At 32.6% G+C, this 16,651-nt stretch overlaps 1 protein-coding gene across 2 annotated transcripts in view; it reads right to left on the reverse strand.

Moving 5' to 3' along the window:
* LOC118205142 (P protein-like) overlaps nt 1–16,651 on the reverse strand; it is a 175,424-nt gene that overhangs the window by 22,163 nt on the left and 136,610 nt on the right. For both annotated transcript variants that reach the window (XM_085818218.1, XM_085818217.1), the window contains exons 15-17: nt 16,356–16,461; nt 8,180–8,307; nt 5,443–5,607 (exon numbers count right to left, since the gene is read on the reverse strand). In XM_085818218.1, coding sequence (XP_085674344.1) covers nt 5,443–5,607; nt 8,180–8,307; nt 16,356–16,461 — 399 coding nt within the window. The remainder of the gene's footprint in view (nt 1–5,442; nt 5,608–8,179; nt 8,308–16,355; nt 16,462–16,651) is intronic.

The raw sequence follows: 16,651 nt of genomic DNA on the forward strand, positions 1-16,651 counted from the left end.
CCCTCACGAAGGGAGAGTTTCTTTTCGTAAATTTTTTAAATGGTTAGCAAATATTGTTACACAACTTTTTAAAATCTGTATTTCATGATAATGTAAAAGCTCTCGAAGAGGGCGTTTATGAAACGTAATATTAACTGGCTTGTTTAAGTTAATCAATTAGTCTGAGTTAGTTATTTCAGTATGGCAAAGCACATGAGTGCTGTCTAACTAAGGAAGGGTTATCTTCACGGAAATTTCTAATGGAAGCTGGCTCGTATTCATGTTACACATGGGGAAATCTAGAAAACCAATCATGCAGCTAGCTCGTTCCCTTGGGGTCGAATCCAGGTCGGACTACCAATATTCAGCAGTCGTTAACCCCTCGTCTGGTGCAGGGGCTGTAGAGACTAATTAAAGTGTTATAAAACATATTAGTGCAAGATGTGAAATGTCGTAAATGTTGCGTGTGTAACTATCTTAATCAAAATAATTAATAAATGGAATCCGGATTTAAGCAGCTTTTTATTTTCTTAATCTCCACCAGCTTTCATCTGCTTTTCTTATTTATTTTCACACTGCTTATAATTAATTAAAATGTTTTCAACTAAGATGGAAAACGCAGCGCAGTTTTCGTGCAAATTCGATCATGAAGTCAGAAGCCGATGACGAACTTTGTTAATGATTGGATTGTTAACATGAAAAGAAACAGCATAAAACTGTAGAATTTTCTCACGTCTGAAATCGTCTGCTATAAATTGAGCTTTGGGGGCGTAGTCTTCAGTATGAAATATGACACACAGTAAATATATTTACTTTGCAGAAGAAATTAGTTTATAAATCATACTTATAAAGTGTTCAGAGATAAAAAGTACATTTGGTTCAAGTGACTAACCACTCTAGGTGTTTTCACCAAACGTTAACAACTGCAACAACAAACAAAATTTTACGTGTGAAATCAAGTAAAGGCTGCTAGTCTACGATTTTCTAAAGGATAACGAAATATGAGTATTTGAGTCATCTTGAGTAAGTTAGTACTAAAAAGTCAGTCAATTAAGTTAATTTAATTAGTCAGTCAATTTAAGTTAATATTAAAAAGTCAAATTGAGTCATCTTGAGTAACTTAGTATTAAAATTAAGCATTAGCAAGAATGAACAAGAGAAAATATTTCACATTATTTAACGAAAGTTTTCAGAGAATTTAAATCTAACTAATGTTCATACATATTTAAAATTTTTGTTATTATTTTTTAATAAATTTGGAGAACCATTGATACTATTTTCCACTTATTCTCAGTTTAAGAATAATAGCTGGTATATTATTTAACCTATTTTAGTTACATTATTTCATACGCAATATGCTTTCTTTTTTTATATCACCAGAAATTTAGTTTTACTACTGTAGAGTATGTCAAAATAAATTTCTTTCTATAGTTGATAAAGCCCCTTAAATTAGCTATGGTAAGCACAGCTGAAAACCATAAGCAAAATAAAATTAATTATGATGCTAAATTTGTAGATGTTGAGATCAGATTTTATTCAAAGTTATGGAAAATTCCGCTATTCTTTATACGTGTGAGAACATAAAATTTTCACACCATTCAGCTTATCTTCATCGCTACTGTAATCGTAATCGCTGGACTGCCGCGTGCGCCGCATGTATAAAAACTGGACAGACTGATTTTTCGATCTGCTGACGACGTTTCAACCGAGTATGTGGGGCCTTTCGGCCTCACACATCTCGTCCTCGTATTATGGAGCATTACTCACGTCTCTCTGCTATTTTATTTTTCCCCGAGTTGGATGAGAAGATATGTTCCATTTTCTAAAATGTGCACGATTTAGTGATAAGTATTTTGGATGGAAATTAATCTGTCGTGATGCGAGACCAAAGGTAAACCTACATCGAATGTCTGAACAGTGCCGTTCCCAATATGTGTAAGCCTGTTTCGTCAACCTCGGAAGAAGCCGACCATGTGCTTAACGAATAGAAATGTATGACAAAAGAAGGGTCCTTTCGTTTAGAATACAACCACTTTACATAAAATAGTGAAATTAGAAATCAGTATTGAGCACTGTACCACCGATGTTCTTAGATTAATAAGTCGGACTCTCTATTTGCAAAATAGACGGTACTCGTGACTCGCATGTTTCACATACGAGTTTTGTGTTTCTAAGATCTTCACGATGATTTTCGTATTATGTGTTATATATTAATATTCAAGATAAGTTTTTTATGAAATAAATGTGTGATTAAATGATTCTACAATCTTCATGCATGGGGTTATTGGGTAAGTCAACCATTTTTGTATTCCTATTATTAATTTGTCAACTCGATGTACTCCACTAATTTTCAGGCTAGCTAATTTTATGCAGACGTGATTTATATTTGATACTCCTAGTATCACACGAGATTAGGAAGTCACATTTCAACACCACAATACTCAAATTAAATTCTCTTTATTCTGGCGCATGCAGTATATTCATCCAATGTTCTGATGTCATTCATACAATCAGTACACCAAATCAACTAATAAAAAATATCGGAAATTGTTTCATGTATCTAGAGCAAGGAAATATTTTGTAAGAGAAACACTGAAATTAAAATATAAATGAGTGTGACGCAGTTTTATGAGACTGGGTACCACAGCTAAAATTACCAAAACTATTTCAAGAAATTCTAAGATTCTAACGATATGTGTGTGTTTATGTTGCAGTAAATCAACATTAAAAATACGTGAAATTTACTCTTTGAATTTAGACTTACTTACACTTTTGATCCATTATAAAAACTCCTATATTGGAAGTTTGACTACTTCACTCTGTTATAGTTGATAGATGCATTTTTCTCTGTTACATAGTTGATAAATGGATGTTTTAAGTTGCCATTTATTTATTAATTCTGTTTACTTATTTGTTTGTGGCTTATCCCATCTGATCGACAGTAATATCAGATCAGGTCTCTGATATCAGAGGAATTCACGAAATTCTTCGTGGCCAGGGGCCAAGTTTGCGCCTTTCGTTGCCAAGAGCCTTAGGCACTATATAGGGGACAGTATTTGCTCAGTTCCTCTCCCAGTTGTGATGGAGAACAACAAGAGAAACGGATCCGAGGGTCTCCCACACCTCTTTCCACACCACCAATCTCTGAGAGGACTTTCAGCTCACTGCATATTTAAAGTGCTTCCATGCCGAAAAGACTATACATTTAGAAACATCCATGCTTTCACCGGGATTCGCACCGGGCCCTTAGGTATGGCAGTTAGCGTCGCTATCCACTGTCCCGGTTAACACTGTCCCGGTTAAGGCATTAATATTTAATATCCACTGTCCCGGTTAAGGCATTAATTCTATATTTATGCAATATATTTTAATCTCGAATATTGATTTCTTATGTGCGGACTTATACTTGGTTTTTACTGTATATGATGTATTTCAGTTTCAAAACTGCTTCTAAGATTTCTACATTACCAGTATCTATAGTTTTTGTTTTCTTAGTGCATTCATGCAAGTTCTGGTCTCTGTATGTGTTACTTTAAGTCATAATGTAACAACAGCTCATGTTTTCAATATGCAAAAGTTCAATAACCAATGCCTGATAGTCATATTGCTTATCAGGCTTGGGAACTTGCAGCAGCATATTGAATCAAGCAATCGTACAGAAGTCGGAATGATTTATATTAACGCATTATTTTATATGTATCTTCACTTCTATCTTCGTCAGGTCCCACCAGGAGGCAAAATAGTTAACGAATGTAAAAGAACATTTGAAATTAAGAACTCAGCTTTGTAGCGACACTCACCTTCGTAATGTGTCTTGCCCAACTCTTAGAATCACGCATATTGGCTTTAACCTTTTATTAGCTGCGTTGTTTACGCAGTTTAGATATTCTGAGCGAAAGTAAAAATAAATGTCCCCTTGTAAATTTCAAGAGTTAATTACCATTAAAATCTTACTTTGATATTTTCTGTTCGCTTGAAATCCGCAAACAGTGAAGATGAATTTTGTAAGCGAAAGCTGTGCATTTGTTAAGATTAAGGTTTTAATAAAAAGATCCGCTTGAACGTTTTCTTCCGAGTGCAGTTTCAGTACAGAAAATGACTGACCAACAAAGTCCCAAAATTCAACAACAAAAATTCCCAAAGAGGATGTTTGGGAAATGTGACGTCACTAGCTTCTTTTTGTGTAGCTAGTTAGTTTATTGTGCTAGGGCAGTTTATTAGTTTGTCATTATACAAATAATTAATATTTTGTATACTACTTAGTGGTTTGTCACTCCTTACGAGTGAAACATCGTGTATGTTGCGTAAATAATTATCAAGATATTTAAATAAAAGGAGTGTAGCCACCCAGACGGTATATTGGTTAGAGGAGCCTACTGCGATACCTAAGGGCTCGGATTCGGAGAAGGCATGGATCTTTGTAAATGTATAGCGCCCTTGCGACATGGGGGCACTCTAAATACATGGCGAGCCGAAAGTCCTCTCGAGAGGTCGATGGCAGTGTGGAACTAACCAAAGTTGCACTGTCACCTGTATGGTACACAAGGCTGTAGCGAAACAAGCGCAATCTTGAATTTCGTGGTCTTGTTCTGATGCGGTCGGACAAGTGCGATACGTCACTACATAATGTAACATATAATTCATACATATATAATTATAACTTATTATTTAAAAATTAATGATCATTATATCTGCTCAAAATTCGTAATGTTTAAAAATATTTTATTAGAAATATTTACTGCACTGCAAAATTTAATTTGAGAAGGTCTTCAATTTTGCAATGAACTGGAAATAATTTTTTTTATTGATGGCCCAAATTTTGAATTCCAAAGTAAGCTCTAGAATGCCGTGATTTATGCAAAATTTATAATCTCCAATTTTAAATATTGAATGCATTATCAGAAAAAATTGTCTACAAGGAACGAGAACGAAGTCTGAAAATTCAGCTCTAGCGTGATGATCTCATATAGAGGCTGACTTTTCTAGTGACGAAAGTTTAGTTTCATTAGTTGATTATAGCAAAGCACACTAGAGCTAGCTGCCTAAGAGGAGGACTTTCTAGTGACGAAAGTAATTTGGCACCCGTTCGTTAACTATGCAAATCTATTAGATAATAACAAAAACTCTGATAAAAAAATGTAAAAATATTTATTACTTTTTGATGGAATCAATTTTTAAACTTAAATCCAGATCCACTTTCCATTTATCGAAGGGTTAAGTAAAACTTTATAAGCCAGTCTTATTTTCTATAATTTCTTGCGCACGTTTTAGGCGGTTTTATTGCTTTTATTTATTGCGATTATCGAAAATTACACGAACGTATGTCTAATTTTTTAGCCTAAGTTAAACTCTTTTCTTCCAATATTTTATATGCATTTTTCGTGCATCGGAACTGCATAAAAATACTGTTTATATTTAAATTGCTAAATGTACATAATACCAAATAAACTATATTGCAATTACCATGACTGTTGTAAATGGAATATTATCAATAATGCTCGAAGATAATGCTGATATCCAAAGCACAAGAACGACAGCCACTAGCAGACGGTGTTCCTCTTCTACGGCGTTAATAGCATCTTGAGTCATGTTGACAATGTACCATACTAACTCAAGTCTTGACAGCGCCTGAAAACATTCGTATGCATATTTGAATAATGCTGCTGCATTTATATGTACATTTTAAAGATACATTCATAGAAAATAAACATATTTTAAGTAAAGTTAATACATTGAGAAAATTAAAGCCAAACAGTTTTTTGAAGTTCTCACCAGTTTTCAACATCAATAACAATGCTCATAAATTTCTTTTAAGGACGCCCCTTTGCTTAGCATGCATAAAGAAAACGGCTACGGCTTTTAGATATTCTTTTCTTTGTTTATATGTTTTTCTTAGGAAATGACTATGTTTAAAATAAACAATATATATTAATAAGGTTTTTTTTGGGGTAGTTGAATACAGCAAAGCACGTTGTCTTTCATAGAAGCCTTTGTATGGAAAACTGGTTCGTATTCACTTCGAAATCATGAAAACACTCATTCATGTCTGAGAATTATTCACAGCTTACATTTGTGCTTAATGTTATGGCTTGATGGAATAACTTGCTTGTTTACAAAAGAGCGTTACAAAAGAGCGTAAAAAGAAATGCGCGAAACTTCAAAAAGAATTTCAAGAAACGCTAGTTGGGTTAATTATCATAAAAATGCTTACCGTTAAAGAAGTTCCAAGTAATTAGACGGAAATTCACCGAGACCAAGCCATATTTACACTTTAAACGCCATCGCCATCAAATACTTTAGAAAATGAATTTTTAATAGTAATGCATTTTTAAAATGAGGCATATTTAGTATTCGGGAATATTTTCAAAGAGATTTTATCCAAAACAATTTTGTATTGTTGCTTAAATTCAATTTTCGTACAAAGACCTTGTACATGAAAACCATTTAGGAAGGATAACTCAATAAGACAGTGTATTACATGACTTCTCGAAACCATTACATGTACGGTATTGAAAAACTTCTTAGTAATGGCACACACACAATACCATTAGCTTGCAAAGTTTCAATAAATTATTATAGTTCAGAAATTTTAATGGAAGCATATCCGTTGTAATTTCATGAGGATCCAGTATTTTATGTAGGTTTACATACAGAGTTAACCAGTTGAAACTTAAAATTTTTATTATGGTTCATTTTTAAGGGGTGTTGGAACCCCAAAATCTTCAAAAAATTGTGATTTCGAATTTTTGCATTTTCAAATTCTCTACACTTTTATGTTTCTAAAAATACCATTCTTTAATCTCTATGAAAATTAGAACTGTAAAAAAATCTAGTTTAAATTTGTCGTCTACTGCTTCGATCAATGAGGATTTTTACATAAAAACGCGTTTTTCTCCAAACGTAATTTTTTTATACTCGATGTACCTTTTCTCAGGAACTGCTGCTCACAGGTATCTAAACTTTTTATGGCTTATTTATTAGGTTCCCTAATATTTACTGAAATGAGCTTTTTGTAATAAACTTAGAAAAAAAAATAAAAAATTTTTCTGTGTGAGAAAAGTGCTAGCCTAACAAAATATTCTGTAATTTACTCTAAAATTCAAAATGTTTCAAAAGCTCATTTCAGTATAATCAGATAGGTCTACTCTAATTACAGAAAACATTTCAAGCTTGTATCTATAGCAAATTTTGAGAAACGGTACATCGAAAACGGCTAATTTAACATTGTCGGTATAGGGGTGTCTGATACCCCTTAACAACTTCTAGTGATTATAATGCAGTGAATTTTCTTAACAGTAGCTTAGGGAACATGAAAAACAAGTACTGGGAAAGCAATCAAATTTTCACATTTGAAATTGTCTAAAGTCAGGAGAGTTTTGTCAGCAATAAAAAGTATTAAATATAAAATATATACAAAGAAACAACTTTTGAAAATAATGAACTATTTAATTGATAAGTTGGAGCGTAATCAGTAATTATTGCATATGAATAGTACAAATATAGTTACATATAAAGAATATTTAATCTTATTCATGCCTTCTAATAGAAAATAATACTTTAATTAGTTTTTATACAACTATTAACAACAGATTTTATAATCTTATCTGAAGCAAGCATGATGATTTCGCTGATATCTGCAATATAGGCTTGCTTTTGGTAATACAAGTTGTCCATACGTTTAAGAACGTGAGCCTTTCCACTATGCGAAATCAAAAAATCGCAATGACAAAAAGTACACATAGAAATTTTATTACTTTTCCGTGCTGAAATAATACAATGAAAGACACATGCAATAGAATTTCATAAAGTACATGAATACCTTTTTCTGGTGCTTTATAAGTAACACAAAAGATTGTAAATTCTCAAATATTTCTAGAAATTCGGGAAAACTCCCACGGGTTAGCAATGGCAGAACGCAGCGATTAGCTTAGACCTCATTTCGTATTTATTTGCTAATATATACAAGATGACCCGCAGCGTTACCTGATGTTTTGGAAAACTGGAGAGAGAGATTTTCAAACATATTTGCTTTACTACCGTGCAGAACTCAGCATTAGCGACAGCACCCTTGGTATTTCATTGAAGAAACAACCTTTGTTTTACTTTCAGATAATTAAGTCCTTTGATTGAATTTGAACAAATAAATATTAATTATATAAAACACGCTTTAATTAACATAAATTAAACATCTTTTTCTTACCTCCATCACTACGAAAAGAGCTGCAAAGAACAAAAGTGTTGACCACTCAACCCTGTTCAAAACACTTTCAAGTTCATCAAAATCTGCCAGAACGAGCAAGCAAATGGCACCTAATATTGCTATCCAACCTATAAGGAAAGGGCATGTCAAGGACCTATAAGATTTTATAAAAGAGTTTTTAAAATTATAACAAAAATATGCAACATAAAAAGTTAGTTATATTTGTTTTACACTGCATGTTAAGAATCATCATCACTTTAATATTTACGAACAATTATTCAAAACTTTAATAATAAAATCATGTAATAAACTATATATATATTGACGAACAGGGTTAAATGTTTTCATTCTAGAAGTTTTCAAGTGAATGTTTTTAAGTTCATCATAAAAGATAATATATTACGATTAGAAGTGGTCGTAATATAATGAAACGCAGGGATTCAAATTTGGATGAATGATAAACAGTTTCTAAAGCAGAATGTCTTGAAACATTTGAGCAATTTAGGGAATTTCCGGGCTTTCTATATAACTGAAGAAATGATTTGAACAGAAACCATAGGATTCTGACTTTTTTTATTTCTAACAGAGTGCTCAATTTCTCAAATGCTTTGATTATAATTTGTAAAAGACAAATTATAAAAGAAGTTTGGAAATGTAGAATGAATTTTCCATGCTCCGAAATTACTTTTTTCCTATTCCATAACAATATTTCATATCAAACTTTTTCTGATAATCATATGTTACCTTAATTTTGATCAGCTGCATCACAGAAGCAGATTTATTTTGGAATCATATTTTTATATTTTTTTAGTTTAGTCAATTATCAGATTGCATGACTTCTGAAAATTCAGGCTCTCTCTCAGATAAATCGTATGCAATCAAAATAGCTTTCCTCGAAAATAGCTTTCCTGGAAGTAATTATAAGGATTCAAAGTCTTCTTTCAATGAATTCAGAGAATTAAATTCATTGAAAAATTATCTATTTGAAAATCATAATGTGAATATGAAAATATTTTAAGTGAAAATTATCTGAATGACTTATTTTAGAATTTAATACTATATTTTAAGAAATAAATTTTTAAACTAATTTCTTTGTAAAAATGCTTCTTGAAGATTAAAAAAAAAAGCCTACTTTGTAGATGCAAGCCTGCCATTTTTGAATGAGCTTCTGAACCAGATCTCAAATACTGGTGTTAGTAAACATTTCTAATTTTTGTCTTAAAATATGTTATGCATTTAAGCAATATTAAAATAGAAGCTACTGGTGTAATTAATGACATTAGTAAAATGGGAATAGTATTTAATTAGAAAATGTTAATTATGAGTAGCAAATATGTTTAAAAGATGCAGTGAACCTGTTTAGTGAACACGTCTCTCAGATAATTAGCTTTGAAAGTGATCAGTGTTTCTGCGAACACAAACAAATATTAGAATTTTCTCTCTAAAACGATTGCTTTCATATTAAACCCAAATCATTTGGAAACGCGGTTAGTAGCCTCAAAAAACGTTCATTATATGTTATAAATTTCCTGGATATCGCTTACTCTATGAGTTAGATATACCTTTCACTCATTTTTGGAATTCATTTTAACTTTATAATTGAAGATTACAAGACATGATTAAACATACATATGGTTTTTGGAAAATTTTAATCTGGTGATATCTGAAAGTCGCTGCATTTACCGATATCTTTGCAAATTTCCGTTGGTCGCCTCCCCAAAAATTCACTGTTCATAGCGAAATTTCTAGAATTCTGAAAATCTGAAATCATGAGAAATCTATGTATGTACCGTATAATTGAATGCTTGTTTACTTGTTTGTCTTTTATATCAATCTACAATTTAATTCCGATTTTTATGAAAGTTACCACACTCGACCTTCAAACAAGAGGAAGGTCACTATCTACATAAGATTTCTCAAAAACCAGCCCATGGGCTCCTCACTCTTTACATACATATATTTTAAGTTTTAGTTTAACGAATTTTTGATTTAAAATTCAGCGATTTAAAAGCTTTGCGTTGCTACTTTGCCAATCCTAAGATATCTATTTAAAATTTAACCAGAAAACTTGGCGATATAAAAAACTCTGTTGGCACTCCGGAAAACGCAATTACATTAATTTATCTAGAATTTAATAATCAAACTCGGCTACTTAAGAGAAATGTGTTGTCACTGATCAAATTAAAATATTTTAAAGGTGTGGTATCGTTCAGCAAAGCGTAAAATAATTAATTTTTTACGTGTTAACATGAGTGCTATTGCATCACACGCATTTTCTTCGCTTTATCAAAGTTACATTGAATTGCGGTGCTTAACCACCAGGGTGCCTGGGCGCATAGCCCTACCCCTCATCGAATAACATGATAAAAGTTTCGAATTATGAGAAATATAACTGAATGTGCTAAATAATTAAACAAATACATATTTTTTTCCTTAAGTACCTAATTACTAATCTATACATAATTAACTATTTTTTAACAACTATTTCACAGAAGAATACATATACACACAAGAGAAACAAAATACGAAGTGCGACGCCTTAGTTCCACTAGTAAAAACAAAATGCAATCAGGAGGAAAAAAGAACAATATACAATAAAGAATCTGAGCAACAATTTGCATAACACATATACAAAATTACATATTACTAACATTTAGGATCGCCCTTGGGCGTTTACTGAAATTGGGGTCCCTAGTATCATAACAATAGTTAACAACCACAGGATTGTCCAGAAGTTCCTGTTTATCATAAAATGCCCTAGATAGGCGGCAATAAAAATCGCAAAGATCCTCTATTCTTAACTCTTTACGAATTTGGCAATTCCGAATGTACCAGGGGGCATTACATATCATACGCAATACCCCGTTTTGGGCAGCTTGTAACTGCCTTCTCAAACTTTTGCACGAGTATGCCCAGACGAGGCATGCATAACTAAGAATTGGACGCAGCATGGTTTTGTAAATGAGCAACTTATTATCAATAGATAGAACACTGTTTCGAGCAATTAAGGGGAAGAGTGAAGCTTTACTATCTCGAAACTTCCTGAGAATATGTGTAACGTGTGGGTTCCATGTAAGAGATTTACTGAGGATCATCCCAAGATAAGGGACCTGCTTGACCCAGGGAATGTCCACACCATACATTGCTTTTTGAAAGCGAATTTGCAATAGTCGTCACAATGCATTACTTTTGTTGTGAAATCAATTATGCTACCAAATGGAAAATCGATTGCTCGATCTACACATCAGGCATTAAAGAAAAAGGCGATTTTTATTTTCGAGTCGAGTATGCACTGCTCAAACCCGTTTGTTTGCAATAGAAGAGCAACGGAAAGAAAAGAGTGGCTTGGTTGGTTTTATTGAGACTACTGCAAAGCAGACCAGTAGTTATCTGCCTAAGGACTATAGAGTTATCTGCCTAAGGAATGCAATGCCTTGGCGAAGAGCTTTCCAAGGATTCGTACTTAGGCTAAGTATGAGAAGAACCATTAAAACACCCAAATCTCGTATGCGATTATTTGAATCCTGATCGAATTTCCTGTGTTGATGGTCTTATTCGTTCGGCCATTGGTAGGCATACTAGTGGTAGAATAAAATAATTATCATACTATACCTATCTCAAGCGTTTCAAACAGAACTTTTCGAAACCAGACTTTTCGAAATCATTAAATACAATATATTTTTCACATATACTTTTATAAAAAGTATTTGGGTCGAAATAATTTTATAAGATATTTTTTCATATATTTCATACGCCCTCTGCGGAATTTATTTAGTGCACAATAGATGTTGTCACGTGAGGTTGCTGAAAAGACATTTTGGTGAATCTTCGGATTATGGTAACTTGGCGAATTTTTGGCGAAAATTTGGCGACCAAACCTGCTAGTTTTTTTTTTTTTTTATGGATGCCATTTTGTTTTCACGAAGTAAAGGCATTTCCCCCTCCAACAATCTGCTAGCCGAATTACGCTTATGCTAGAACTTTTAAGGAATCAAAAGTGCTTAATCATGACGAAGATTAGGTGCAAAATTGGGAGAAAGTGCAGAATCGTCCACTGCTTCGCGCGTTTCTAAAAATTGCATATACGCGGTATTCATGTGCACGTCGACCTATTTTCACTTAAAAAAACATCCCAGAATTACACAAAAATGGCATTGCGCACACTCGACTTTATCCACGTACACATCGACCTATTTTCACTTAAAAAGTCAAAGAAAATTGACAAAAATCCAATTCTTCTTACTCTTGTAAAAAGCGCCCAACAAATAAGTTGGCGATTCTGCACTTTAGCAGCGAAAAATAGTTTCTAAGTACTTATTAGCTAAAATCACGATCAGAATTTTTCGGAAAATGTCACATTACATGTCTCATGATCTCTCATTTCTCTGAGACAAAATAATCTGTGTTTCGAACTGTGTACTTCTCAGATTATTGCTAAAGTCCTACCTAGTAACCTTTATCGCCTTACCAAAATGTCGCCAAACTACCTGTTACCATATTCCAAAGATTAGCCGACATTTTAAAGAAGTGGTTAAAAAGAGGATAAGTTTTCAGTTATTTGTCTGTATCTTAATCTTAAGGAAAAGAAAATAAATTCTGGTTGGTTTATTAAAATAAATGTAAATGATAAAAATCAAACGCTCTCATTCCCAGTTTTGGAATTCTGATTTTTAATTCAGTGCTTCATAATGCGTATACACTAGCAAACATTTCTTTTTGTAGCAAATACTAATAATTTGCTTTAAAATCCGTTCATGGATCTAATATACATCAACACTGCACAAAATAAAATAAACTGAAAAAGGAAACAAGAAAAGAAGAAAGAAAAGAGGGAAAAACCACTAGTTTTTTTTTGTAATTGTGATGTAAAATACGGTTTGGTTGGTTTACTTAATTATGGTAAAGCATTCGGAGCTAGCTGCCTAAAAAGGGGGGATACATTCGTGGAGATCTTTCTAAGAGAAACTGGCTCGTATACACGTTACAACGGGAAAACCTAGAAAACGCCTATACAACCAACCCGTTCGTAGGGCTTAGAATTCCGGAACCAAACTACCAGTGTTCAACAACTTTACCCTAGGACACTGGTAGGTGTAAGTGATTTATTTGAAATTTTTTGATAACTTAGAGCTACTTAATAGCAAAAAATTGTAAAAAGTATTTGTAAAATAGAATAGTTTAGATTGTTGAGTAACTATTACACGATAGTTTCAATGTTTTAATTTTATTACACTTCAATGATTATGCGTACAATTAAGAACTTCATTTTAACGTAATATTCACTTTTGTAACAAAATGCATGTTTGTGCCAAGTATCGGTTAGGAATGTGCGCAGATTTCGAAATGGTTTATTGAAGAATTCAGGATGGTTTTTAAGCAAGAACAATTTTTACATTACATGCACATAAAGATAATTTTTTAACAGTTTTATTTTTAGATGAAAGCCTAAGTCTCAGTCTGCTTCTCATCTTAATGTCTTGTTGCCACATAAATAACTTCAGAAGTTTCGTGAGCCTGAAGATAAAGGTTTATTTAGACACATAAGAAAAGATAAAATTCAATATAAAAGGTTTGGAGCAATAAAATCGCTGAAAGCAATTATAGCTACGAAGATTGTTTGCAACACAATAAGCAGTTCACTTGATTGCAGTGTAACTAGATACTCGATTACACACTTTATGAAATCAACAAAAGCAACTCTAGAAGGCTAACCGCATTCTAATTTATACATTGAATCTACCAATCAGGTACTGGTTAATATAACGGATCTGGAGGTGAGCTATACATGTTTTACATATAACTTTAAACATAGAATCATAATATTAGCATAGAAAATACTGAATGTGCAATTATATTCACAATATTTCTACCTACATTAAGATATTTATTTTATCGTACAATCATCTATTTTGCATTTCATGTTGACAGAAATCTGCTGTCTGAATTAATAACCAGTTTTAGAAGTCATTTCGAGTTTAGAAATTTCAGAGTTTAAAGTTTTATATAAAGATAGTAATGGATGATAATATATAACAGTCGAAGAGAAATAAATGATGTCAAATTTTTTTCCTGAGTTAAAGGAAGTTGTGTCTGAACACTCTAGATATCGATAGAATTTTATTCAAAATTGACGCCAGATTAACATTGTTTTCATGAATGTTCAAGTTTAATGTTCTTCGCCGTGTTTCATCTGGCGTCGCGCGATTATTACCTGCTCAGACCTGTGTACGAGTTGTACGTTTGCTAATAGTTATTAATTACAATTGTTATTATAATAAATAAACGTTAATCTGTCATTATTTTAATTTTCAGCGTCTAATAACACAATCGAATGCGTACTATCGGTGGCACGCGCCGCTCGATAAGACAGACTAGTGCGGGCCACCAGTGGTACGCGCCGCCCGATGATGCAGACTAGTGCGGGGCACCGGTGGCCCGCGCCCGCGTGAACGTGTTAAAGTGTTTCTTTTGTATTTGATTTTCTTTAATATTTACTATTCGTTAGCCACACAATGTTTAAAAAAAAGCACCGCGGAACAAAGAAGAACTTGAAAATTTTTGATGTTATTTTATTGTTCCCTAATTATAAACATCTATACCGAATTCGAACGCGAATACTGAGCGCGTTCGAATTACGGAGAAGATAAGTGTATAGGCACACTGTGAAATGATGCACTTAAAATACTTTCGAGCCCCGTTGAAAGTATGACGAAACTATCTCTTTCTAGCCGAAGTATTTTGGCCATCCTCTGTGGGACACATTGTGAAGAATTGACTAAATAACCAATAGGGTCAGTCATTACGAAGAATGTTTAGCTGCCTAAGTGTCAGGTCGTTGGGAAATATATCTTTTTACGTTAAAATAAGAAACTTCTTAATATTTTATTATGCAATAGAATATTTTTCTCTAATATTACAATAAATAATCAAAGAATTCATTCGCTGAGAATTGCCTAAGCATTTGGATGGGGGGTAAAGTATGCATATATTTTTATCTTTTATTGAGACAGAGAATTATTTCTAAAATCGAAAGTGCTGGAGTCCTATAGAAGGCCTAATAATAACTAATATAAAAATAAAATTAACTGCTTAATTAAATTGATTAAAATAAAGAGATAAATAAAAAATTAATAAATTGGTCAATTAACAGTAAATAATTAAATAATCAAATTACTGATCCGCATCTTATTTGGGTCTCCGGCTGGAATAAGTTTTAGTAAAAAACGTTCCTTTGATTTCCTACTGAATTTAAGTCTTGAATATACAGCATAATGTATTATTTCAAAGAATAAAAAAACTTTTTTCTCTCCCCACAAAAATGAGGGATGGGGAAAGTAAAACAGTTAAAGCGTCACTAATAGAGAAAATTGAAGGAAATTTTAACAGAATCATCTAGGTATGAAAATAAAGAGAGGTGTCCAACATTTTCTGACTACGATCCCCTGCCAACATAATTCTAACTGTAAAGAAGAATGTCACAGGGGGAAATATTTCTCAACGAATCTGTGGACTGATCTATAAGCTAAGAACAAACTTCTGTTAGGTGATAATTTTCGTCTCCAGTCTTTGATTACGTTGTTCCAATAAGTAAATATTTTTTGTAGAAGTTACTATCATTGGATGTGCTTGACAAGGTGATAAGTTAGAGTATTTTCGAAAACGAAAAATTTACTCGCTGTCAGATTCATTGCATTCATCCTAGAGAATAAGCCTCTGAAATACGAATTGCTGCTTTGCTTCTCTTTCTTTAAGAAGTTCAGCCTCCATCAAAGGGCTTGTTTTCAGGGAAAAAGTGTCATACACTTAGAAGTTAGAATAAAGTTTTAAGGATTACTCATAAAGTTTCAGAAATAATAATAAAAAATTATTAAATGCTGAAATTGTGTTTCAGTTACACGGACTAAAATATGGCTGGAATATATGTAAAAGTACAGCATGATGCTATAGGATGCATTAACAAAATACTATTTAAGTTACGTAGTCGTCCTTTTTGTTTGCAACTGTTTTCATACATATACTCATGTAGATAAAGAAAGGCAGCAATGTAACATAATTAAAGGATTACAGTACCTATTTAAGTTACGTAGTCGTCCTTTTTGTTTGCAACTGTTTTCATATATATACTCATGTAGATAAAGAAAGGCAACAATGTAACATAATTAAAGGATTACAGTACCTATGCTGAGATTCAGTTGAGGAATACTCTCCAAGAAGAAGAAAATAATCACAATTCCAATCACAATTCCAGATTTCAGCAAGAGAGAAGAATTTTTCACCTTAAACTGGAAAATATACTTAAAATTAACAACTATAATTAGTTAAGCAATCACAACTGGCACAAAAAATTTGAAAATTCTGAAGAACATACGTAAAGCCATATCTTCAAAAACATTTGATTTCGTTAAATTTTGAAAAATACACGCTAACTGAAAGAATCGTACCTAAGCTGAGATTATGGTAGAAAGCTTCGCT

This window comes from Stegodyphus dumicola, chromosome 6 (assembly GCF_044657685.1).
Source record: "Stegodyphus dumicola isolate Sdum_Otavi_A_Nest chromosome 6, ASM4465768v1".
In the NCBI taxonomy this organism is placed as follows: domain Eukaryota; kingdom Metazoa; phylum Arthropoda; class Arachnida; order Araneae; family Eresidae; genus Stegodyphus; species Stegodyphus dumicola.